General features: G+C 38.4%; 1 protein-coding gene across 2 annotated transcripts in view; it reads right to left on the bottom strand.

Moving 5' to 3' along the window:
- CDK19 (cyclin dependent kinase 19) overlaps nt 1-24,860 on the bottom strand; it is a 181,723-nt gene extending 156,863 nt beyond the window's left edge. Inside the window, exon 1 of one of the 2 annotated variants that reach the window (XM_060115056.1) lies at nt 24,558-24,860. In XM_060115056.1, the coding sequence (XP_059971039.1) occupies nt 24,558-24,685 (128 nt within the window). In that variant the 5' untranslated portion in view covers nt 24,686-24,860. The remainder of the gene's footprint in view (nt 1-24,557) is intronic. The other variant, XM_060115057.1, reaches the window with a different exon arrangement.
- Nucleotides 24,861-25,462: the final 602 nt, after the last annotated feature.

Here is a 25,462-nt window from a genome sequence, read left to right as displayed (position 1 = left end):
TTAATCTGGACCTGAGGATGGCAAACTACACCCCAAGCCAAATCCAGCTGAGCCTGTTTTTGTAAATAAACTTTTACTAGGACACTGCCATGCCCTTTCATTAACCTGTTGTCTACAGCTGCTTTCTCTCTACAACTCCAGAAGTAATAATTGTAACAGAGATCATATGGCCTCCAAAGCCTAAAATATTTACTGGCCCTTTACATAAGTACAGAAAATATCTGGCCTTTTATGGAAGAAATTTTGCTAACTCCTATGTAGACAGTGGATATACAGGTGATCACAGAACCAAGTCTTTAAGCTTTTCTGTATGTTTGAATTTTTTTACAATAAAAAGTTGGAAATACATACACTTTTATACACAAATCTTTTGATTTCTTCAGAATACAGACAAATACGGAAACAGATCATTGAAAAAGAGAGCTTGGACACAATCGTAATACTGATATGATACTAAAAAGTGTTATGCAGTTTTTAGTGCAAAAGGAACAACTTTTTAGGACAGCAATTTGGTGATATCTAATTTTAAACACTCCTACCCTATACCTATCCTACAAAAATACACAAGTGTGAAAAGATTAGTAGCAGTGCTTGTTATCTGTCAGACCCTTCACATGTCATGCAATCCTCACAACAACCCTATGAGGTAAGTAAGGACCACTATTCTCCCCATTTTACATATGAGGAAACTAAGACATAGAGTTAATTTGCCCAAGTCACACAGCTAATGGTTTCACTGGGATTATGAATTCAGATAAAACTTCAAAGCTCAATAGTAATCACCATGCAACACTGCCTGTTGAAAAAAAGGACAAAGGAAGTAAATGCAAAATAACCAAAAGATGAATACATAGAACCAATACACAATGAAGACATTCAACTTCCCTGGTAATAAAATAATAATAATATAAATGAAAGCAAAATATCATCCGCGTGTCAGCTTAGATAAGGAGAAAAAGTCTAATGTGGGCAAGAGTAAGGAGAAAGAAGCAGCACCGTGCCCTTTTGATAGACGTGTAAGTAAAGTCAACCTACTTGGAGAAAAGAGTGTGGCAATATGTTCCTAAATTCTAAATGGGCATACCTTGTGATCCAACAATTCTGCTTCTAAGAATTTATTCTAAAAGGATAATCAGACAAGTGGGCAAACATAATAAGCATTATTTGCTACAGTAAAACAAAAATAAAAACCCGGAAACAACATAAATGTTTATTAATAATAGAAAAATACAGACAATGGAATACCATAAAGCAGTTCAAAATGATTATATAAATCTGTTACTAACAGAAAGATACCAACATATAGCATTTAGATATTTAAAAAGAACAGATTAAAACCACATATGGAGGATGATCCTACTTCTGTAATTTTTTTTTTAAAGGTGAGTATGTTTGTATACAGACCACAAACGGATGAAAAGATGTCAGGAAGGAAATGCACCAAAATATTAAGTAATTATCTCTAGATGGTGGGATTTTGAATGTTTCTTACTTCCTCCCTTATTTCTTTCCTTATTATCTAATTACTTTTGCACATTGTATAACTTTTATAATTATTTTTAAAAACCAGTCAATTTGTGTGTGTGTGTGTGTGTGTGTGTGGTACGTGGGCCTCTCACTGTTGTGGCCTCTCCCGTTGTGGAGCACAGGCTCTGGACGCGCAGGCTCAGCGGCCATGGCTCATGGGCCCAGCCACTCCGCGGCATGTGGGATCTTCCCGGACTGGGGCACAAACCCGTGTCCCCTGCATCGGCAGGCGGACTCTCAACCACTGCGCCACCAGGGAAGCCCCCAAACCAGTCAATTTTAAATATTTGCTTTTTACAGCTCAATAATTACTATTTCCTTATTTATAACATGCAGTGTGTATTTAATTAAGGAGTTCAGAACAATTTGTTAAGGACTTAATGAGACTCTAGAAATAAAGAGATACTAAATAGCCAATGATCACCAAAATTTCATGTTAAAAAATTAATGGTAATAGGATTAACACATATATTTTTGATAGTATAAAAGCATCATCTCCTTTATTCCTCACAACTCATTTCCCATTTTTACATACTTCTGTTTTCAAACCCTAATCCTTTCCAGTTCTTCCCAAGGTATTAAAAAAACTTTTTATACACGTTTAGAATTTATCTTGCCCAAACACCTCCAGATCTCTGAGTTTATTATTTCTTTCACCTCTACACTATGTATTTACCACTCATCCTACTAAACTAAAAATCACTTCTCTGTCTGGCTCACTCTTCATCCTTCAAAACTCAGCTCTCATAGGCTTTCCCTGCTCTTGGAAGCTTTCCAAATCACCCGCACAGTCCTGGGTCAGTTCAGTGTCCCTCCTGGTTACATCCTTCAAAACTCAGCTCTCATAGGCTTTCCCTGCTCTTGGAAGCTTTCCAAATCACCCGCACAGTGCTGGGTCAGTTCAGTGTCCCTCCTGGTTACCCCCACAGCATCCTGTGCACACTGGTAAAACAGAATTTATAGCCCTGTATTGTAATCTATTTCATTCTCTCACTAGATTGTAAGAAAAGGAACTGTCTTCTATCCTTACACTCCTAATTCCTGCATAGGGTTATTCAGTAAGAGTCAAATAAATGAGTGAATGATATTGCTTGTTATCTTTTTTCACTGTATATTTTTAATTTAGCCCAATATACTATAAATCCTTAAAGGATGGAACTTTGTCACATGTCCCTTTGCTTTAAAAAAAATTTTTTAATTGGAAAAAAAATACTATCAGACCTAAAGATAAGACCTAAAACTACAAAACTCTTAGAAGAAAACAAAAAAGTAAATCTTTGCAACCTTAGATCAAGCAGCAGTTTCCTAGTACAAGCAACAAAAGAAAAAAAGACATAAATTGGACATCATCAAAATTAAAACCTTTTGTGCTTCAAAGGACACCATCAAGAAAGTGAAAAGGCAATCCACAAAATGAGAGAAAATATTTGCAAATCATAAATCAGATAAGGGCCTAGCATCCAGAATATATAAAGAACTCTTAAAACTCAACAACAACAACAAAGAATAAAAAGACAGCCCAATTAAAAAAATGGGAAAGGGATTTGAACAGACATTTCTCCAAAGACTATACACAAATGGCCAAAAAGCACATGAAAAGATGCTCAATATCATTAGTTATTAGGGAAATACAAATCAAAACCACAATGAGATACCATTTCATACTCACTAGGATGGCTAAAATAGAAAAGACAGATAATACCAAATGCTAACAAAGGAACTGGAACCCTCACACATTGCATTTCGGAATGTAAGATGGTGCAGCGGCTTTGCAAAACAGTCTGGTAGTTCCTCAAAAGGTTAAATATAGAGTTAACATACAACCTTAGGTTCCACTCTTAGCAATTCCACTCTTAGGTATAGACCCAACAATGTAAAACATATGGTCAAACAAAAACTTCTACATAAATGTTCATAGCAGCATTATTTACAATAGCCAAAAAGTGGAAGCAACCCAAATAACCATCAACTGATGAATGCATAAACAAAATATGGTATATCCACACAATGGGATAATCTTCGGCCACTTACAAGAGTGAGGTACTCATACATCCTACAACATGAATGAACTTTGAAAACATTATGCTAAGTGAAAGAAGTCAGAAATAAATCACATACAGTATGATTTCAATTATATTAAATGTCCAGATTAGACAAATCCATAGAGATAGAAGTAGATTAGTGGTTGCCAGGAGCTAGGAGAATGGAGAAATAGGGAATATTGCTAATGGGTAAAGGGCTTCTTTTGGGGGTGATGAAATGTTCTAAAATTAGATACTGATAATGATTACACAACTCTGTGAGTATACTAAAACCACTAGGTTGTCAAAAAATAAATTAAAAGCCTCTGCTATAATGGACCTAAATAAATATTTTACTGATGAAAAATACAGTAACTTATCAATCAATCAATATCTTAGAAAGTTTATGGAAAAGTGCACCCTGACAACTGACAATAAGTAATTTGCCTTCATCAATCTCTTCATTAATCATCATGGATGTTCCACAGGCAAATAGTTCTCATTACATTTATATTAGACATCTTGTTATGGATAAGAATGTTGGGGTAGGAATTAGAAAAGGACACCAATATATTAGAAACTGAAACATACTATGTGATCTTAAGGGAGGTATTTAGTGTTTCTGGACTTCTTTTAAGGCAAGCGATTTAACAAGATATAAGATTCCATGATTTTTTTTTTTTTTCTTTGACCGTGCAACATGTGGGATCTTAGTTCCCCGACCAGGGCTTGAACCTGCGCCCCTGCACTGGAAGCACAGAATCTTAACTGCAATCACTACCTTTAAGTACATCTGGAAAGAGATTTTTAAGTTTTTTATTAAATTATGTTCTTAAAACACCAACTTTATGCAGATCAATATAGTAATACTAGGCAATACTAGGAAACACCAGTTCACTTTGAAGTTCCTAATCATAATCTCCAGTTCGAAGTCAAATATTGTTGAGCACAGTTTGATTTATGTACTCTCTCCTCTTTTCACTTTATATTTTTCACTTTAGAAATTCCCTCTCTCAGGGACTTCCCTGGTGGCACAGTGGTTAAGAATCCACCTGCCAATGCAGGGAACACGGGTTCAAGCCCTGGTCTGGGAAGATTCCACATGCCACAGAGCAACTAAGCCCGTGTGCCACAACTACTGAGCCTACGAGCCACAACTACCGAAGCCTGCAGGCCTAGAGCCTGTGCTCCGCAACAAATAGAAGCCACCGCAATGAGAAGCCCGCACACTGCAATGAAGAGTAGCCCCTGCTCTCACAACTAGAGAAAGTCCATGCATAGCAACAAAGACCCAATGCAGCCAAAAATTAATTAATTATTTTTAAAAAAAGAAATTCCCTCTCTCAGAAAAACAAAGTTTTAACTAAATATCAGTTGATCACGGTGCTAATTGTAATAATAAAAAGTTACAACCTAAGCATCAATCAACAAAGTAAACTGGTTAAACAATTAATGGCACATCTATATGGAGAAAGTCATTAAAAACGTAGAACAGTGACTTTCTGAGGAAAGAAGGTCAGAAAACAGACTTTTAACCCAAACCCTCAAGAATAACTGCATATAATTGACGCTATTATTGATGGAAGGTTTGTATATGGGAATGGTATAGATTTTCTTGAAAAGAAAACCACTGCTGAAAAAGAACATTTCATGAATTGAGACAATATCCATTATATATTGTTAAACAGAAAACACAAGTTACCAAAAATCATGTAGAATATGATCACATTCTTGAGAAAATAAAAGTATATATTTGCTCAGAAAAACATGTATAAAAATATATACTAGGGGCTTCCCTGGTGGTGCAGTGGTTGAGAGTCCGCCTGCCAATGCAGGGGACACGGGTTCGTGCCCCGGTCTGGGAAGATCCCACATGCCGCGGAGCGGCTGGGCCCGTGGGCCATGGCCGCTGGGCCTGCGCGTCCGGAGCCTGCGCTCCGCAATGGGAGAGGCCACAACAGTGAGAGGCCGCGTACCGCAAAAAAAAAAATATATATATATATATATATATATACTACACCATTCATAGTGTTCATCTATGAATTATTTGAATCCCTTTGCTTATCTTTATTTTTTTTCCAGCTTTGAGAATTATATAAATTTAAGGTGTACAATGTAATGATTTATGTGAATATACTGCTGATTATCACAATAGGGTAGTTAACACATCCATCTCACAGTCAACAATTTGTGTGTGTGTACTTATCTTTAATTTTTCTTAAATATGTTCTATTTATAAGAAGAAAATTTTAATTAAAATAAATAAGACACTCGTCTTTCATTTATTTTCTTTACTTTGAAGGCTTAAAGTAAAATAGCCCATCATGGAATCCATTTTTCTTTCCTAATATAATAAAGTTTCTTATAACAATTAATTGTAGATGGGGAAAAAATTATATCTTCCTGCTGAACCTAATAAGGTTAATCTTTATTTTCAAAACTACAAGGTGACTATAATTTTTACTCAGTACCTACCCTTTTTATTTGCTAATTTAAGCCTCAGGGAAATTTACTGAGGAAACCCCCTTATATTTTTGGAGAAAAAATAAACCAATACTTTGGTGGGGACTTTTATATTCCTCATAGCAACCACATGAGATGGTAATTTATCATCATATAAATTTTACAGGTGGAGAAACTGAGATTCAGATATATTTTACCAAAATACCACAGCTAGAGAGTATTAGCCCAGATTTGAAATGAGTTTCCAGTTCCAAGGTTTCCTTATACCACAATTGTATCTTTATATCTTTATCTTTAATTGAGAATCAGAAGTAAAAATCCCTCTCTGAGAAAGGAAAATTCAAGTGGTTCTTTAAGAAGGAATAAACTTTATTTAAATCATTTGAACCCAAAAGTACTTTGTTTATTTAAAGGCCTTTGTGACTGGAAAATGTCTTTCTGATAAAGGCACTGAATTTACAACCTCAATAAACTGGACCAAAAAGCTTAGTCAGTTGGTGTGGAGCAAGGGTCACGTGTAAAATTTAATATGTCTAACTCCTGTTCTCTTACAAGCACCAAATTTCTCTGTTGTGTTTTCCTTTCATTTGTACTAAACAGATAAGGACACCCCATAATGCAATATGGCTTTATTTAAAAGCCCATCTTTACCCATCTAAGTTTTAAACCTTTATATTTATATGGATTTAAAGGTCTACAAAATTTGTACTGGTTAATTATGTAAAGTCTTTACATGGTGTGAGAGACAGTGATACTTCATTAACTGTATTTATCATTAAGCACTTTGGTAATAACTAAGTTTTGTAAAAAATAAGACAAAAGGCCCAAAATAGAGTCACTTATGCTAAGCCCCACACTAACAAACCGAAACTGAATTACAATTTTGCCCCCTCCAACCCAGAAATGGAATTTAAAACGAGTCAATCAGCAATCACCTGATCAGCACTAGTTAGGTAATCTGCCTGAGAGAGCCCTGCCATCCCCTAAAGGAAAGCCACCTTGCCATAACCAATCTGCTTATTTGCCTAGTATAAAGTCCTTGTTCCTGCTGCCTTCTGCTTATAAGTCTTTCATTTTGTACAGCTCCTTAGAGCTCCTTTCTGTTAAGATTGAATGCTGCCCAATTCATGAATCATTGAATAAATCCAATAAGATTTTTAAAATATACTCAATTGAATTTTGTTTTTAAACAAGTTTGGTGGCAGTGATGGGATCCAAAGGAGACTTCTGATGACTTCGTGGATGAGAAACTCAGGCATTGGTACTGCGAACCCTTTGAGTTCTGTGTCTTTCCAAGAGCCATTGGTAAGCTCCTCTTGGTTCTGAGCTTTTTTCTCTTTGTGTTGAGCTCCCAATCTCACTGGCTTCCCAGTCCAAAGCTTAGAGGGTCAGCTTGAGCTGCCAGACAGTTCCACCTGGAACCCGAGTCCCTAGCCTTTGGTTAGTCCACAGCGCCCATTTGTTGGGATCTACTGGTTCAGTCCAAAATGCTACTTTAGGAACTACCGACAGTTGCACTTAGAAACATCTAAGGCCTTCTCTTGGCAAGTCCATGATACCATCTCTTTGGTTACTGCTGGTGTCCACAGTTCCATTTCCTTGGTTACTGCTGGTTTCTGTTACTATGCACACACGGTAAAGGAATAATAGATCTACTGTGAATGGGAATCTCAGAAGCCAAAGTGACAACACTGATGGGTACAGGTCAGGTACTTAAAAGTTGTTAGAGTACTCACTGCTCTGACACCCATGCTAGAATAAGTTGGTCATGGAACAGGTTAGGTTAACACCAGGTCACCCACCAACCTCAAGAAAATTTCTGTGCAACAAGATACACTGTAAAACATCACAGGGCCTCCCTGGTGGCGCGGTGGTTGAGAGTCTGCCTGCTGATGCAGGGGATATGGGTTCATGCCCCAGTCCAGGAGGATCCCATATGCCGCGGAGCGGCTGGGCCCGTGAGCCATGGCCGCTGAGCCTGCGCATCCGGAGCCTGTGCTCCACAACGGGAGAGGCCACAACAGTGAGAGGCCCGCGTACCGCAAAAAAAAAAAAATCACAAAATCCCCAACCAAGCAGCACATCCCTCTTAGGTATTAATTTGTTCCGAGAGACACAAAGTATAGTAAAGAAATAGGATCCTCGAGTTTCAAAGGATTGAGCACATCACCTTCTGATACAACTGCTTATTTTAATTCTAAGAACTATGGTCCTGGAAGCTGTTGGTATCTACAAAAATGGCAAAATCTTACTAAGACAACCTAGAATTATAATGGTCATTAAGGGGAACATTCCAACTAAACAAGATCAATCATTTAAAAAGTGCAGTTGAAAGCAAGGACTCCAAAGCAAACAAACAGAATGGGATACCTATTTTAATTAACATGCAGAAGCTTCCAAAAGGCTTCAAGATTCTAAAATAGCTTCATTGAGGGGACTTCCCTGGTGGTCCAGTGGCTAAGACTCCATGCTCCCAATGCAGGAAGCCCCGGGTTCAATCCCTGGTCAGGGAACTAGATCCCACATGCTGCAACTAAGGAGCTTGCAGGCCACAACTAAAAGATCCCGCATGCCGCAACTAAAGATCCTGCAGGCCACAAATAAGACCCAACGCAGCCAAATAAACAAATACATAAATGAATAAATATTTTAAAATAAATAAGTAAAATAGCTTCATTGAAAGACTTATAGTAAAATGCTAATGAAAAATTAAAGACACAAGAGGTACCTAAAACAAGACTACAAGACTTACGTGACTCCTACTACTCCCCTCTATCCTACTTCACTTGAGCACTCATTCTACTAATCCTCTGTCTGAATCATCTTTCCACTCTGAAGAGACTACAAGACCATAAACAAAAGTCTCCCAATTCGTGGCCTTACAGACACCCCCATATTTACCCTCAAAGGTGGGCCCCCATGTGGGCCTCTCTCAGGGTGGACAAGATTCTGGGGGATTTTCTGGTTATTCCCTTAAACATCCAATGGGAAACTAAAATTAAGATTAATAGAAAATCTTGCCAAATTCTGGTAGATACCAAAGGTACACTCTCTACTTTAACCCCCACTCTGAAGTCTGCAGATGGGATCCTGGGAAAATCGTCAGAACCTGGCAAAGGATGAGAATCTTACCCAGAGTCAGCTCTCCTGAATATATGCTTGTAGTGCCAGAGAGAGAAAGGTAAAATTTCATGTTGTCCCTTCCTTTCCAAATCCACACCCACTGGTTATTAATCCGTTCTCTCCTAGAGACACCTATTGCCTTCTTGTGTGTCTCTTTTTTGTCCTGAGAATTGTCTAAGTCTTTCTTTCTTTCTTCTGGGTATCTTTGAGAGTGACTCAGGCTCTTGAAAAGGTAGTATATTTTGCACCCTCTTTGGAGATGCCTCTTGAGTCCAAGGGGTTGTCCAACACTGCCAGGAATATTTACTGTTAGTCCCAACTGAAACCTGATAAGATATTTGAAACGATTTTTTTAAAGTAGCTCTGTGGTCAGAAGTTGGCCAAATTGTAAGCGATATTCAAAGCCTGATAGGAACTTTCTTTTAGGCCTTCTCCCCTAAGCTGAAATGAAAGGAAACTATGTCCCCAGAGTGGGGAAAACTACTCCAAAGACAAATAGGTCTACATCTAGAACACAGGAATCTTTTGATTTCTATCTTAGTTGAAGATCTTCTCCCTGACATAAAGAAGCAAATTGAAAATAATGCAGTCAGATGGGAGGGTCAGCCCTTTGAAGTCATTTTGGTTGCAACTCATTTCTTCAAGGAATTAAAAATAACTGTCCTCGTCTTATAAATGCAGCTCTAGAAGAAATTCAAAACCTACCTATCCTTTTTAACCAATCCCCAAACCTCCCCTATTCATCTCAAAAGGTTTATAGGTATTATTAACATTCTGGCCTTAGGAAACTAAAGTCCTTCTAGGAGGAACTTTAATTCTTTCTCTGTGCCTTCAACATATAAATGTTCTGCCTGGTTTTCTCTAGAAACTGAAGGCCCTGTCTTTGAAATGCGAACTTCAGGGAGGTAGTTCTTATCAGAAGGAAAGAAAAAAAGGGGGTGAAATGTTATCTGGAAACTAGGCGAATGAAAAATCATAAGTGTCTTCTCCACAAATATTAGTGAAAAGTTTAAGCATCTGAGCAGGTAACCTTAACTTATTCCATCTGCCAGAAACACAATTTGGACCCAACTGTTCTTTTATAATCTACTGATTTTTGCATTATCATACCTATCTCATAGCTAAAACGTTGGAACGGAAGCTACAAGATCTGTTTGCAGTCTGAATGTTTATGAATGTCCACGCGTGTATGTTATAGATGGGTGATACTTTCCTACCTTCAGATGATATTGCCAGAATTAATTTGTAGAAAGCTCTATTTAATTGGCTTAAAAACAAACAAGTGCTATGTAAATCAAGTATGCATTCAGAAATTTAAAAACCCACTTTTTTCAAGTTCATGTGATCTAGAATAAATCTTTAGTAAATAAAAGCCACTGTAAGTTTGTTGGTTTAATTAAAACAGGCAAGTCCTTTGAGTTATCAACATTAAATATAAAACTTACTCTCCAAAGGTATACCAAAAGTCAAGCTCATGTTATCAGTTACAGAATTTGTCAGCAAGAAAGGTAACTTAAGATGATAGTTAGCTGTTAATGTCTCATGAAATTCTCATGAGTAATCTAAACTTAATTGTTAAGAACAAGTGACATAAATAGATGTAAGTTTATAAATAAACTTCAACAATAATTGTGCTTTATGGTATATGTACTTAAAAATAGTTTCCAAAATCTTTTCAGTAACTAACGCATTGTAAAGCAACTATACTTCAATAAAAGTTAATAAAAATAAATAAATAAATAAAAATCTCTTGGTTACTTGAAACCTTAAAGATATACTGAGATAAGTTAAATGATGGATATTCATTGAATAGCTAGACCATTTCCAAATAAGATAAAATACTAAAACATTAGTTACTGAACATAGGTTTACCAAATTTGGGCTTCCTTTCACAGAGGAACTAAAAATATTTGGGTCTTTTATTAAAAATGTTTTGTGTCACACTGTAAAATTTAATATGAGGAGGAATATGCTTAAGAAATTATGAAATGTATTCATAAATTTGCCAGTAACAGTTCACAATTGTTTACTTCTTAATTTTCACTGGAAATCAGGTTTTTAAGGATTAAAAATTCTAATATAAGTAATTTAAATGACTAGAAATAATAAGGGAAACATCTCTGTATGCAAGGAAAGTAGGATGTGTGTTTTCAAAAAGAAAATGTATGAGAAAAGGAGATGTATTTTGGTTAAAAGAAGGTAATGTTGTCCTAAAGTATAGATGGTTATTTCAGAATGGGAAAGAAAAGAAAAAGGGACAAAATATGGACACAAAAAGTTGAGGAGAGAGAGAGGGAGACAGACAAAGAGGGAGAGAGAACAGGAATCTTGTGTGGTCAAACTGGCTAAAAACTGAATTATTATTATAACAGTTTAAAAAATAAGCTTTAATACCTATACTGTACTTATATAAAACTAAAACTTAGTTTTCTTTCATCTGCTAAAAAGAGAAAGCTTCATTGGACTAATGGTCTGCTCTTGATAAGCTATTGTGAAAGGTTTCCGTTTTTAAGTAATCTGCCTAGAAAGTAACAATTTTGTGTTTTATCAAAATAATTTCCTGTGCTTCATGTTATCTTTATCACCAGGTCTTTGATTACTTGAAAAAAACCTACTTTTCTCAATATTAAAGTTTTGCTCAGAACTATGTAGTCTTCTGTATTTGCCTTTGAAATTCTTAATTGTCACTTTGGTTAAATGGATAATTAATTATTGTTTCATAATGATCTGTGATCTTTTTTAGTCAAGTATTCAAAACCTTTTGATATTTTGACAAACTTCCCAATATTGAATCCTAAATGAAGTCTTTTTGACCTCCCACTAACTTTGGGATTTTCCAGAGGGCCCCTGGATCATCTCAAAAAAATATGTTCTCTCTCCTCATAAAAAGAGAGATATTAAACTAGTTAGGCTTATTTGATATGTTAAATTACATGGGAAGCATTGTCAAGTAAGAAGTAATGCTAAACTCTGTATCAAGATAAGTGTTCTAGAAATTGTATGAAATTCCTAGAAACCTGATATGCCCTGGTAGAATATTATTAGTTGTAAGATTATAATTCTAGTTATAATCTTAAAATGTTTTGTGTCACAGAAATAACCAAATTTCCTTGTCAATAATGAACTCTCATCAGATCTTTAGCAATGGACATTTTTAAGTCTTTTGTCATTTACAAACAGTTATTGTTTTACTCTGATGCTTTTGCAAAAGTGAGACTCACGGAAAGGACGCTACCAAGAACTCTTTACCACTGACACCACTGTAAATTATAAGGTATCAAACCTTGGGTACATATTTTACAACTGAAGAAGGTTCCAGCTGACACACTGTCCTGTGCAAATGCTGGAGGCTTCGAAATCAAAATGACTAGGGAACGAAGTAGCCAACATCTATGTAGACTGCTTCCTCCTAAAATGTCATATCAGGAAAGGTTCTTTCCATTCCTCCTTCCTTCTCTGACCATCCTTTCCCTAATTCTTAAACCATGAAGGTATTTATGATTCTTTTGTACACTTCTTACCATGCTCTGGCCAGGAAATAAAATGCCATTGTCTACATACCCCAGGCCACTGCAATCCAACTTCCAAATGACTGTTGAATTTGCCATGATTCTGGTGATCCTATAGTTCTGCCTGTCACAAAATTCTCCCTGATGTCCAATGCCTCACTTTCTTGGAACAAACTCAGTCCCCCTCTATCATGTCATACTCCCTAAATCTGGGGGTCTATCTCCCTGTCTCTGGTTAACCACTCCCCCCTCGCTTTATAAAGAGCCTAAATACAGGGAAACCTGTATTTAGGCTCTTTACAAAGGGGGGGACACAAGGGAAGGTAACCAGAATAAAACTGCCTGTGTGGTCTACAGAAACCTTAAATTTTAAATTATCAGGAGGCATTCATGATTCAAATTCACTTCCTTTGGCAGATTCCTCCTCCCTTGGCTAGGGAGAAAGTGAAAATGAGCCTATGATCAAGAACCTCTCCTTAACTGTTAAAGATACTGCAGAAACTATTGCTAAAGCAACAGCTGCCCAACAAAAATCTCTAGACTCTCTGGCCAGGTTGTTCTTGATAACAGGATAACCCTTGATTATCTTTTAACTGAGGAAGGAGGTATCTATGACATGGCCAAACACCACTTACTGGACTTGGATTGACACTTCTGGGAAAACTGAGACCCAGCTACATAAGATCACTAAACAAGCCAGTTGTCTTAAGAAAGTTACTTATTTAATAGAGTCTTTCTTTGACTTATTTGATTCTGATTGGTTTGGGGTCTTGGGGACCATGGGTCTGAAGTACACTCCAGACATTGGGAATTATCCTGCTTATATAAATAACTATAGTAGTCTCCCCGGAACACTGTATTCTCTCAAAAGTTTTAAATACATGTTTGCAGCCACTACCAGCAAGTAAATGATCTCCTTAGCTAAGACTAGAATGTCAGAAAAGGAACAAAGAGGGAATCCCCTGGTGGTCCAGTGGTTAGGACTCCGCACTTTCACTGCTGAGGGCCTGGGTTCAATCCCTGGTCAGGGAACTAAGATCCCACAAGCCGCAAGGCACAGCCAAGGAAAAAAAAAGTGTTAGTCTTTGCTAACTGACATTTCTAATGGTCCATTTCCCCTTTCAGCGATCCCTTATACTAGTGTATCTGCCTATCCTGACTGACCTCTGTTGTGCCCTTCTTGATACCTGTCTGAGTAAGAAAATTTTTAAAGAATTATAACCAGCTTTTACAAATTTAGGAAAGTGTAAACCAGAGATTTTGTTTCAATCCTTCCAACTATCTTATAAACACAGGGGCCTCAAATTTGCAGCTAGCACAGCATCAGACACAAAGTAGAATTCAGTAAGTTATTATATTGATTATAATTCCCTACACATTGATAAGTCAAATATAATTTCTCTATGAGTGAAAACAGAAAATGTTCCCATTGTCTTGGTCTAGCACTCAGATTATAAGAAAAATAAGAAGGAAAAGCTAAAAATAGCAAAAAGAACCAAAAATCACTGAAGAACTGCTTATAATGGTGAAACATCAGAAACAACCTAAATATAAATAGGGAATTTATTTATTTTATTAAAACAATGCCTTGTTGAATTCGGGCAGACTCCTGAATCCAGTTCGTGCTGAATAAAAGAATAGCAACCCCAACTGAAGACCAAATTGGTAATCTAGAAGATTAAATAAAAGAAATCGTCCAGAATGTAGATGGGAAGGAGTTGAAAATTTTGAGAATGAATTTGAGACAGGGAATATAGTGCATAAAAAGGTCAACATTTCTTAATAAGCATACCTGAAGAAGAGAACAAAAGAGGCAACAGAAGAACTAAATAACAGGAGATAAAAATTGCCTTAAACCAAAGACAAAAGAAAGGGCCCACTTAAAAGATCCATAAGAAACTGGCAGGATTGGAAAAGGGAAGTGAAGGCATGAAGGTAGGAGGAATGCTACTAAAGCTATTGAATACCACCTTTTAATTTTTGAAGTTGAAGTTATGTTCGTAGATCATCTATTCAAAAAATAAATAATGTGTAAAAGACACAAGAAACAAAGCTAGATAAATGAAGGGGAAAAAAAAAAAAGACTTACACTTTCAAGACAGACTTTGGTGAAACTTTAGAATGCACGGATCAAGTGAAAACTCCTGAGAGTTCCACAGAGGAAAAAAACAAGTTTCCAGAAAGAAACTTCCCATGAGCAACAAGAAATGCCAGAAGCCATGAAGCAATAGTTTGGGGTTCTGAGAAAAAAATATTCTTAGTATAGAATTCTAAATTCAGCCCAACTATCAATCAAGTATGAGGACAAAAAACACTATCAGACATGCAAGAACCCAGAAAATGTACACATCCTATATGAAAAAGCTACTTAAAAAGATATCCTCAACTAACCAACAACAACAAAAAAGAATCCAAGAAAAACCAACCATGGGATATAAAGAAAAACTGCTGGCTGAGTATGACCCAGAAGACTTGAAAAAAGGGGAAAATAAAGAAGATCCATTGGGCATTAATACCTGGAGGACTGTTTCAAGCAGCACTTATTTGGTACACAAGTCTACATTTCCTTCTCTATGGGTCTCAATATACTAATTCGTTCAGCAATAAATAATTTCATAATCATAATATTTTAAAGCTGCTGAATGGCTTCCAGTGTTCACTTTTTTAAATCAACCCATAGACAAAAAGCAATGGATAAACTAGAAAGCTATAAAAATTATAGTTTAAAAATCAGGAGATAGAGAAAAAGAACAGGAAAAAAATTTGTTACTTTCCTTAACATTCACACGAGGAAGACCACAGATAATATCTGAATTGACAAACCAAGAAAAAGAAATTTAAGTTTATAGTTTAAAGTCATAAAAGTATTCACCACAAAAAAAATTTAAATAACAAAGGTAATAAATTTGAAGGTTGAGATGGGAAAAAGGAAAACGGGGGATAGTGAAATCTCTCAAAATTGCTCAGCTTTTCTAATGGAAAGTCAACAGAAACTGCCTAAAGTTGATAAATCAAGCCAGAATTATACGTGTGCTACTTAAAGTTATAATGGTAAGCAGCAGCAAAACTTAAAACGAAACAGTTAACACTGGTTATCTCTGAGAAGTGAAGGGGGCTTGGGAGTAGGCAGTGAGAAGGAAGTACTGTTGGAGTTTTTTAATCATGTGCAACTATTATTTGATAATTTTTTTAAAATTTATTTATTTTTGGCTGCATTGGGTCTTCATTGCTGCACGCAGGCTTTCTCTAGTTGTGGCGAGCAGGGGCTACTCTTCATTGCAGTGGCTTCTCTTGTGGCGGAGCACGGGCTCTGGGAGCACAGGCTTCAGCAGTTGTGGCACGACGGCTCGGGAGTTATGGCTCGCGGGTTCTAGAGTGCAGGCTCATTAGTTGTAGCGCGCGGACTTAGTTGCTCTGCAGCATGTGGGCTCTTCCCGGACCAGGGATCAAACCCATGTCCCCTGCCTTGGCAGGCGGATTCTTAACCACTGCACCACCAGGGAAGTCCAATTTGATAAATATTAATAGCATAAAAATAAAAATATTTCCACTTTGATACAAATATACTATAAAGATGAAAAGATTGCTGAGAACTTAGTTAACAGAACTTTGGTTTTCTAAATTATACAAGCTCAAATTACATATAAATTTCGAGAAGAAAGGAAGGTCACAAACAGTTTTGTAATTTGCACCAAAATCCAAAACAATAGGATTCACTCAGGTTTAAGTCACTCTTAAAATGCAAATATAATTAGGGACTTCCCTGGTGGTGCACTGGTTAAGAATCCACCTGCCAATACAGGGGACACACGTTCGATCCCTGGTCCGGGAAGATCCCACATGCTGTGGAGCAAATAAGCCCATGTGCCACAACTACTGAGCCTTCACTCTAAAACCCGCGAGCTACAACTACTAAGCCCGCATGTCACAACTACTGAAGCCTGCACACCTAGAGCTCATGCTCTGCAACAAGAGAAGTCACCGCAGTGTGAAGCCCACGCACCGCAAGGAAGAGTAGCCCCCGCTCGCTGCAACTAGAGAAAGCCTGCACGCAACAACAAAGACCCAATGCAGCCAAAAATGTTACTTAATTAATTTTTTTTAAATGCAAATATAATTGTAAAAGGGAAAGGGGAAAAGGAAACTAACTTTTGTAAAAAGCAACAATAGTTTGTGCCTCAAACTGCTTAGGTCTCTCACCAGTGAGCTTATTTAACAATCATAACTAAAATAACTTTTCTACAGAAAGATGCAACTAACCCACCTATGAGGTGAAAGTTTTACCTTATTTTTCCAGCAGCCATAGACTTACCTTTCTGTCCAAATGTAAATATCTATAGATATCTGCTAAAGTTTGCCATGACAGGGCTTTAGTTTGTGATCACAGAACAAAACAAAGTTAGCTGGCCTACCTGGTAATTAAATCCATATGCTGATCACATTCATCTTAGTAACTGAGATCAACCACAAAGTCTCATTGAAATAATATTTTTAAACAGAAAATATACAAGTTCAAAGCCTCTGTAAGGAGGGTATATTTTTCCTTTAGAAAGGCTGACTCTATTAGAAATTAAAGATATTTTATAAGGACATAAATTATTTGAGGACTTTACAAGTTATTTCTCTTTGATCCATCACCCACTTCTGTATAAGAACTCACACCCTCAATAAAAAACTACTGCTGCACACTTGTATCTTGAATTACATCCTGTCCTCTCTCTCGAGATTCTCTTTTATCCTGCACAATGCATGCTCAAAATGGCTATTACAGGAAGTGTTGGACTATCAGCTATTTATAAATGGACAAAAATCTTTAAATAGCTCTGTTAGCTACCTCTTTATGGTTCTAGACCTTAAAAACTACCTGTTTTCAAAGAAATAGTCATGCTGGTAATTCAAAATGTTCAAAGTGTCTTTTTATTTTGGAATCCAAAGCTGCACTAAATTATATAGTCACAATATCACAAGATAACAAACAAGTTGATCTTTAAAAACACATTAGTCGAGTACTCTTAGTCTAATCATTTACCACCAAGAAAATTCCAAATTGCAATATATTGCCTTCAAGCCTTCTATATTGATGTCTAACCCACACTACACTACTTCAGAATTTTGCAAAACACACAATTTAACATCACATATTAACTTTTTATCCAGTATATCCAGTTCAAAAATATAGTACACAAAAGTAAAAATTCTTAATTCATCAATATTGACATCCATTGTACTGAAGAAAAAAAAAACCCTTTCCATTGATCTACTTTTTTCCTATCTAAAACTGACATGTCTTTCCCATGCTGCTAAAACAGTAACTTGCATTTCCTATGTAATCTAATAATTTAGAACTCATTTTGTATGTATTAATAATTATTATTTTTAAAGCCTTAACATTTCTCTTCCTTATTCTCAGCCCTCCTGTCTCCAGTCTTTAGAGATTTAGATCAGGTACATCACCATATTTGCAGATCACTTCAAGGCATTACTTCCAAAAGTAAGCAGCTTTTAGAAACTTAACTTACAACAATACTAATATGCACAAAATACTGTACCTACTAAGGATATTCACCACAGTGTGCTTGCAAAAGACTGGAGACAGCCTAAATGTCCATCAAGAGGGATAGTTAAATGTATGTAAGTCAATACAATGTAATATAATGAAACTATTATAAGGAACTAGACATCTCTGTACATAAGATATGTAATGATCTTCAAGGTTATATACAAGGTTAAAAAATATACAGCAGGAACAGTACAGCACACTACCATTTATCATTGAACACACATACCTCCAAGAAAATCTCTCTAAAAAGGAAAACCAAGAATGGTTGCCTCTAGAAAGGGAAAAGGGTGACTGGGAAAGGGAAGGCTTACAGTACATTGTATAATCTTTTTTTTTTTTTTTTTTTTGCCATTGAAGAATCTATTGAAGCATCAGAATACTCGGAACAAACACACTGAATGTATCACAAATTACAGATTTGGCAAAACATGGAGGGTGGCAACCAGATTATATAAGCTTTTTTATGCATACACATTTACTACTTACTAAACACATATGCTCTTTTTGTAAAATGAAATACTTTTTTTTGAAAAGTAATCAAATATCCTTGATTGATTCCATTCACAAATTGACAACTTTTCAGTTCAAGTATTAGTTTGCTTTATCCAACTATTTCAGCCTCAAATTTTCTATTAGTTGAAAGAAAAAATACAAACTTTCCTATTTCATTTGTCCACACCATCAGTTATACATTTTTATTAAAAGGTCATTTCATGGATTTACGAATTGTGCTGCTAAGCCACTTGTTCCAAAAAACTCTAAACCTGAGAAGTCCAATATCATAGCTACTAGCCAGTTTCTCGGTCACACTAACTGCATTTCTTGAGCCACACGTGGCTAGTGGCTGCCATACTGGACAGCACAGATGCATTTTCATCATTGCAGAAAGTCCTACTGGACATCACTGCTCTAGACTAAGGGCTGGCAAACTAAAGCCTGTGAGCCAAATACAGCCCACCACCTTTTTTTTTTTTCCCTCCTGGAACACATTCTAATTTGTATTCATTTATACATTGTCTGTGGATACTTTGGCACTACTATGACAGATTCAAGTAATTGTGACATAGATGGTAGGGATGGCCCACAAAACCTGAAATATTTCATTTCTGCCTCTTTACAGAAAAAGCTTCTCAGCCAGTGCTCTAGACAATCAGATTTCATTGAAAAGAACATTCCCCTGGGCTCCAAAAACAAAGTTTTGAAGGCTTGCAGTGCATAAAGAACCAATTAAACAAGCTGATGTCCACTTGATTTACTAAGTGATAAAAGTATTTAGTTTTTTTAACATGAATCCATAATATCAGAAAATTTCCTAAAATATGTTTGAATGCTGACGTTTTCTAAGCATCTCTAGAACATCGCTAGTAAAAGCACAGAAGACAGATTACTACAGTCTAGCAATTTTAGAAGAACTGGCCTAAGAAGAAAAAAAAGTGCTTAATAATTCAAAAAATTACTCATGTTACTTATCAAACTATTAAAAGAAATGTATCAACTGTCTTGAAAAGCAGCACATTATTTCTTACAGAAAAAATTACACTAGACCTAGTTAATGTTACATAAATATTTACATTGAACTGCTTATCTCATGTAGCATCCCCGTATTTCAGGCTTTCAAAACAATTACTGAAAACACCAGTTAAGTATGTTTACCAGAACAAATATATACATGTTTTCCAATTTAGGGCATTTTCTTTTTAATTTAATACAATTTTTGAGTGTGCTTACATACCCAACCCCGTACAAGTTGCTGGAAACAGGATGATGATGATCCATTTGTAGTTAATAGTTTATGGAGCAGACTAGTATCACAGTGATATTATACACATAAGAACAAGAAGGGCAGAAGCACAGATAATGAGTACACTGGGTAACTAAGGGAAGACTTCTAGAAGAAAAGCTATTTGAATTGGGTATTGAAGTGGGAGCAGGACTTTCCCAGGTTTGTGGGAGGGGGGAAGGAAGAGAGAGGAATGGCAGAGCAACACCATTCTGGTTTGAGTGCAGAAAAAGAAAATGAGACATGAAAAGGACTTAGCAAATCCTAGGGAGAAAATGAGCAGTTGAATGCTACAGAAGCATATGGCTTGAACACACTGGGAAAAAAGGAGGGAGGTGGTGGCAGGCGTAAAGGCTGTAAAGACTAAAGACTTTAAGATCCAAATGCAAATGGCTTTACACGCCAAACTAGGGAATTAAGATCTGATGTAACCGTATGAGCCACAGAGAATATACAGCTTTACAAGAAGAGATATGACATGATTGATTTTATTTTGTAACACTGGCAGCAACTTGGATCTTGGACTACAGTGAGGGAAGACTAATGGCAGAGACCAATTCGGCTATTATGCAAATCAGAGATGATGGCCAAAAGTAATGAGACTGAAGATGAAGAGAAACCAGATGAAGAGAAGCAACTGCATGTGGTAGAATCTCCAGGCCTGAACGCCTACGTTTTTAAAATGCCCCTGATACGTGATACCTTCCCTTTTCCATATTTTTCGGTACAGATGTAGTACCCTTTGCATGAAGAAGTTTATACAATAAGATTGTCAAAAGTGGAAGCAATGTGGTCTTTTTTGTTTTTTCTCCCAAGGTACTAGGAGGGAAAACACATTAGGAAATACAAGAGCTCAAGAGTCAAGAGATCTGGATTACAGGCTTGTCTTTGCCAAGACTATGGGCATGACAACCTCTAAAAGCTCTGGTTTTCTAATTTGTAAAAAGAAGAAATTAGACTAGATGATCTGAAACTCTTGAAAGCTCTAAAATACTATGATCATGGTGATACATCTTTAATCTTTGGGAGGTCTCCAAAAAAATGCAAATACAATTATCTATTTTAACTACGAACAAAATGTGAAAAACCCGTTAAAAACATACTACATTTATTGTGAAGGATTCATGACAGACATTAAGACATGTAGTTACCAACTACTTCTCATCTGAAACCCTAAGGCAAAACTGAAACTCAGTAAGATAACTCTGTCAGCCATTTCACTTTCAATTACTATATTTCAAAATAACTCCAAAAAGCAGCATTCTTTTATTGGAGTGGTTTAAAAGACTAAACGAATGTCTGCAAAGTTGAATGGTAGTATTGTTGGGTACAAGAGTTTTCAGACATAACACTAGTCTATGAAATCATGTTTGCCTGAACCTCTTATTCACAAAAGAACTTTTTAACAATATTCCTTTATCAATCAAAACAAGAAGCGTTTCAAACTTGATAAATATGGTCTTGAGATTTGTAACCATACTGTTATGTGACTTTTTCCTAATGTTGAAAACTGTATTACAAATTCTTGCTCATAAAAAGTCTAGAAATATTCTAAACTGGTTTCTCTTCAAGAATAACTTCTAAGCCTGATTTTTTTTTTTTTAAAAAAAAGGATAGTTGGGTCAAAAGACCCCCTTCCTTCAAAACAAAAAGATGGAACAAATAACGTTTTTATTAAAGGTGAAAAATCCAGATGTAAATCTTGCATTTCCAGTCCATTATAAATTTATGTAGCATAATTAATACAGCCTAAGTTAAAGTCATATTTCAAGGGAAACAACATTCTAAGGTTCTGTAAACTCTAGTATTAAACTATAAGCAGAGGCTTTTCTAATGATGTTTTATGTTACATTACTTCTTCCAGTGTTTCTTCTAGAGACCTGAACAATTTTGGGGTTATATGCTACATTACATACACCAGAATAGTTCCTCTTTAAGTTACTCACATGATTTCTCTCTTGCTCCCTAAAATAGCATTATACATCTGAGTTAACCAAAATAAATTCTGGAAAGAGCTATACTGTAATTTACCATGATCAGAGTGTAAAATCCTTTACTATGCGAATCTGTATCAGTTTAGAACCATCACTAAAAACTTTCTGTTCTTTCAAATCGCCGGTATCAATGAACATAAAACTAATCCTGCTACCAATCCACAAGAGACGTGGGTGTTTACTATAAAGCCTTAAATCTCAACTAGACTCTTGGTCCAAGAAAAAAACCTTTATACTGATTTTTCTTACATGTAATTTAGTGATTTAAAGTAATGCTTTCAGATCCTTAAAGTTTTTTTTAAAAGCATATATTTTGAAGATATACAAACTGATCTTACTCTACTAAAGAAGCTTTACTAATTCTAATTAAACAAATTTCACTCAAGAAGGAAGTGTATTCAAATCAAGAATTTTATTAGAGGGGAAAATATTCAAAAAGAACAAATATAAGCGGGAATTAAATTATCCGTTCTTTGTTGTAGCCCGTGCTATTCAAACACAATTCAGAAGCAGAATTTAACTTTTCTTAAAAGCTGCTTGCTAAAAAAAAAAAAAAAAACTTTTTTAAAAAACAGAATTAAAATACATTTTTAAAATTCCACTCCAGGGGCTTCCCTGGTGGCACAGTGGTTGAGAGTCCGCCTGCCGATGCAGGGGACATGGGTTCGTGCCCCGGTCCGGGAAGATCCCACATGCCGCGGAGCAGCTGGGCCCGTGAGCCATGGCCGCTGAGCCTGCGCGTCCGGAGCCTGTGCTCCGCAACGGGAGAGGCCACAACAGTGAGAGGCCCGCATACCGCAAAAAAAAAAAAAAAAAAAATTCCACTCCAAATATATTATAAAGTTAGCATGAGGAGTATGAAAAACACCACCTCTGATTTGTTTTGTAATGCCACTGCCAAAATAGGAAAGCTAGATGTGCTTTCCCCAAATATATCTGATAAGATTCCCACAGGAACACCAGTATAACAAGTAGAGTGGATATTCCAAAGACAAAACACAAGTTAATTATAGTACTTCACATTCCAAGACACTCATCCAAGGACACCTGGCAATTAACTAAGGAATTACGAGTAAAGTTTACAAACAACTGAGTACTATGGGGCCCGTTCATTTACAACGAGAAAAAATCATTTGCAATAATAATAATCCTTTACACTTGTAAAGTACCTTGTAGTTTTTACCATACTTTATGATAAAAGTTTATAAAGTTGTGTTTGCTCCTTCCCTGTATAAAATCAGCAAGCGCGCGCACCCGCGCGCGCACACATACACAAACCCCCCTACCTACTTTGGTCCTAGAGTTCATCAATCAACCCAGAGAGTGTGCAGAACAATAAGCAGCACTTCAGGTCTTACTAATGTCACTGTGGCTGATATTCAGTTCATTCAGAAATGTTTCGCTACGATCCTAAAAACTCTCATCCACACAGTTTGATCGTCTTTAAAGTTTAAGCGGGATAGGCAGATGTTCCCGGGCTCCCTAACTCTGGGGAAGGGAAACTTCTGCCAGGATGGGCCCTGAGGTGACGAATGGTTTTAACCCACCCTTCGCAGGCAGAGAATTGGTTCCACCTGTCCTGGAGTACGAGCCGTGTGCCCTCCAGTACGAAGGACAGGCATTCTCAATACAACGTCCAGCTCTCCTTCTCCTATGAGAACAATCAGTAAGGGCTTCCTAAGGGGTTCCTACGATTCTCCGTCAACTCCCAGGAAAACAAAGGTTCAGGCCCAGCTCTGTGTTACTCGAATTCTGTTCTAGATAATCTAGGTGCCCCATAAACCTCAGCAAGCAGTCATTTGGCAGAGGATGGAGTGGAGGACCTAAGAATACCCAAGGTGCGGGGAAATGAGCTATCAGAGCGAACTCTGAAGTTCTGCGAGCAAAACGCGGTTAATATCTCTGAAGGTCCTACATTCGAGGGAAGGTGCGGAACTGAGAACGTGAGAAATCGAAATCGGAGGCAGGCGAAGCGGCGTGGAGAAGTGGCCGGGTATACGACTGGGACTGAGGGACTACGCGGAGGAGCCATCGGGTTGGCTGGCCCCAAGGGCGAAGGTGCCCAACAGCTCAGACCCGTGAGGCTGGCGAGGACCCAGACGCACGGCCGGCCGACGGACTCCTCGGCTAGGTTTCAAACCGCCGCCCCCGGGAGGCGCTCAGCCGATTGGAAGTTCCAGCACGACCGTCACCAGCCCAAGGCCGGAGCGGCAACTCCTCGGCGGAGCTCTCCCAGCCCTCCGCGTCTCCCCTGGAGACCAGACACCCACAAACTCCACCTCCCACCGAGGTCCCAACTCGAGTCCCGCCGCCAGCTCCACGCACGCGGAGGGCGCCCCGCAGGACCGGACCTACGCCCCCCGACCGGGCAGCGCCGCGGGAGTTCAAGGGGTGCGACGGGGCCGCGCTGGGGGCGAGCAGAACCCACGTCCCTCAGAGTCTGCCCCGGGACGCGGCCCCGCGACCACCTCCGCCTCGCCCACCGGGCACGGCCCGACCCGGCTCCGACCCACCCATCCCGCGCGGTCGCGGGCAGAGCTAGGACCCGAGCAAGCCTACTCCCCCCGCCCCTGCTCTTACCCATCTTTTCGCCTCGCCTTGTAGACGTGCCCGTAGGTGCCGCGTCCCACTTTGCACCCTTCGTACTCAAACAAATCCTCCACCCGCTCCCGCTCCGCCGCCAGCTTCGCCTTGAAATCATAATCCATTGTCTGCTTTCCCCATAGAGGCACCGGAACGCGGGGGCCGCCGCCGCTCAGTCCCTCCTCCTCCTCCCCCCGCGACCGCCGCTCCACTTCTCGGGCCACCTCTCGGGCGCGCGCGCGCGCCGCCCGCCGCCCCGCAATCCGCCTTCAGCAAGGGACTCCTCGGCGGCCGCGGCAACCACCTCCTCCACCGCCTCCTCCTCCTCCGCGGCAGCGGCGGCGGCAGCTCCCGCAGGAACCCCCAGTCCCGCCTCCCCCCTTCATTTCCTTGTTTTGGAACCTGGTGGGCCGCGCCGCGGCTTCCTCGAGCTCATTAACGAACCAGCCCGCCCTCCCCGAGATCGCGGAGACTCCTGGGAAATGTAGTTCCTCAGGCCTCAGGAATGGTTTGAGTTTTGCGGCTGAAGGAAATACAACTCCCAGGCTGCCGTGGGCCACTACAGCCCCACCTTCACAAGGCGTGCACGCCTGCGCACTGAGACCGCCCCCCCTCAGGTAGCGTTGGACTACCACCAGTTCTTGTGAAGGTAGAAAGCGCAAAGTTGTCGTGTGCTTTCTGCGAGTCTGTGGCAGCTGGTGGAAAGAAGGCGCTTGTTCTGGTGCAAGGAAGATACTCTATTATAATTGCCCCCGTGCGAGAAGGAGAGTGGAAAGTGTTTAACAAGCGCCTTGCCCAGGAGTTTGCTCCAGCGGTTTACGAGGGAAGGACTGTGGTTAGGGCAGTTGTACTGAAGATTGTTGTTTGTTTTTTTGTAGCAATTGTCCCGCCTCTTACCCCGC

Source organism: Mesoplodon densirostris, chromosome 12 (assembly GCF_025265405.1).
Source record: "Mesoplodon densirostris isolate mMesDen1 chromosome 12, mMesDen1 primary haplotype, whole genome shotgun sequence".
Taxonomy (NCBI): Eukaryota; Metazoa; Chordata; class Mammalia; order Artiodactyla; family Ziphiidae; genus Mesoplodon; species Mesoplodon densirostris.
This window is presented reverse-complemented; position numbering and strand designations above follow the sequence as displayed.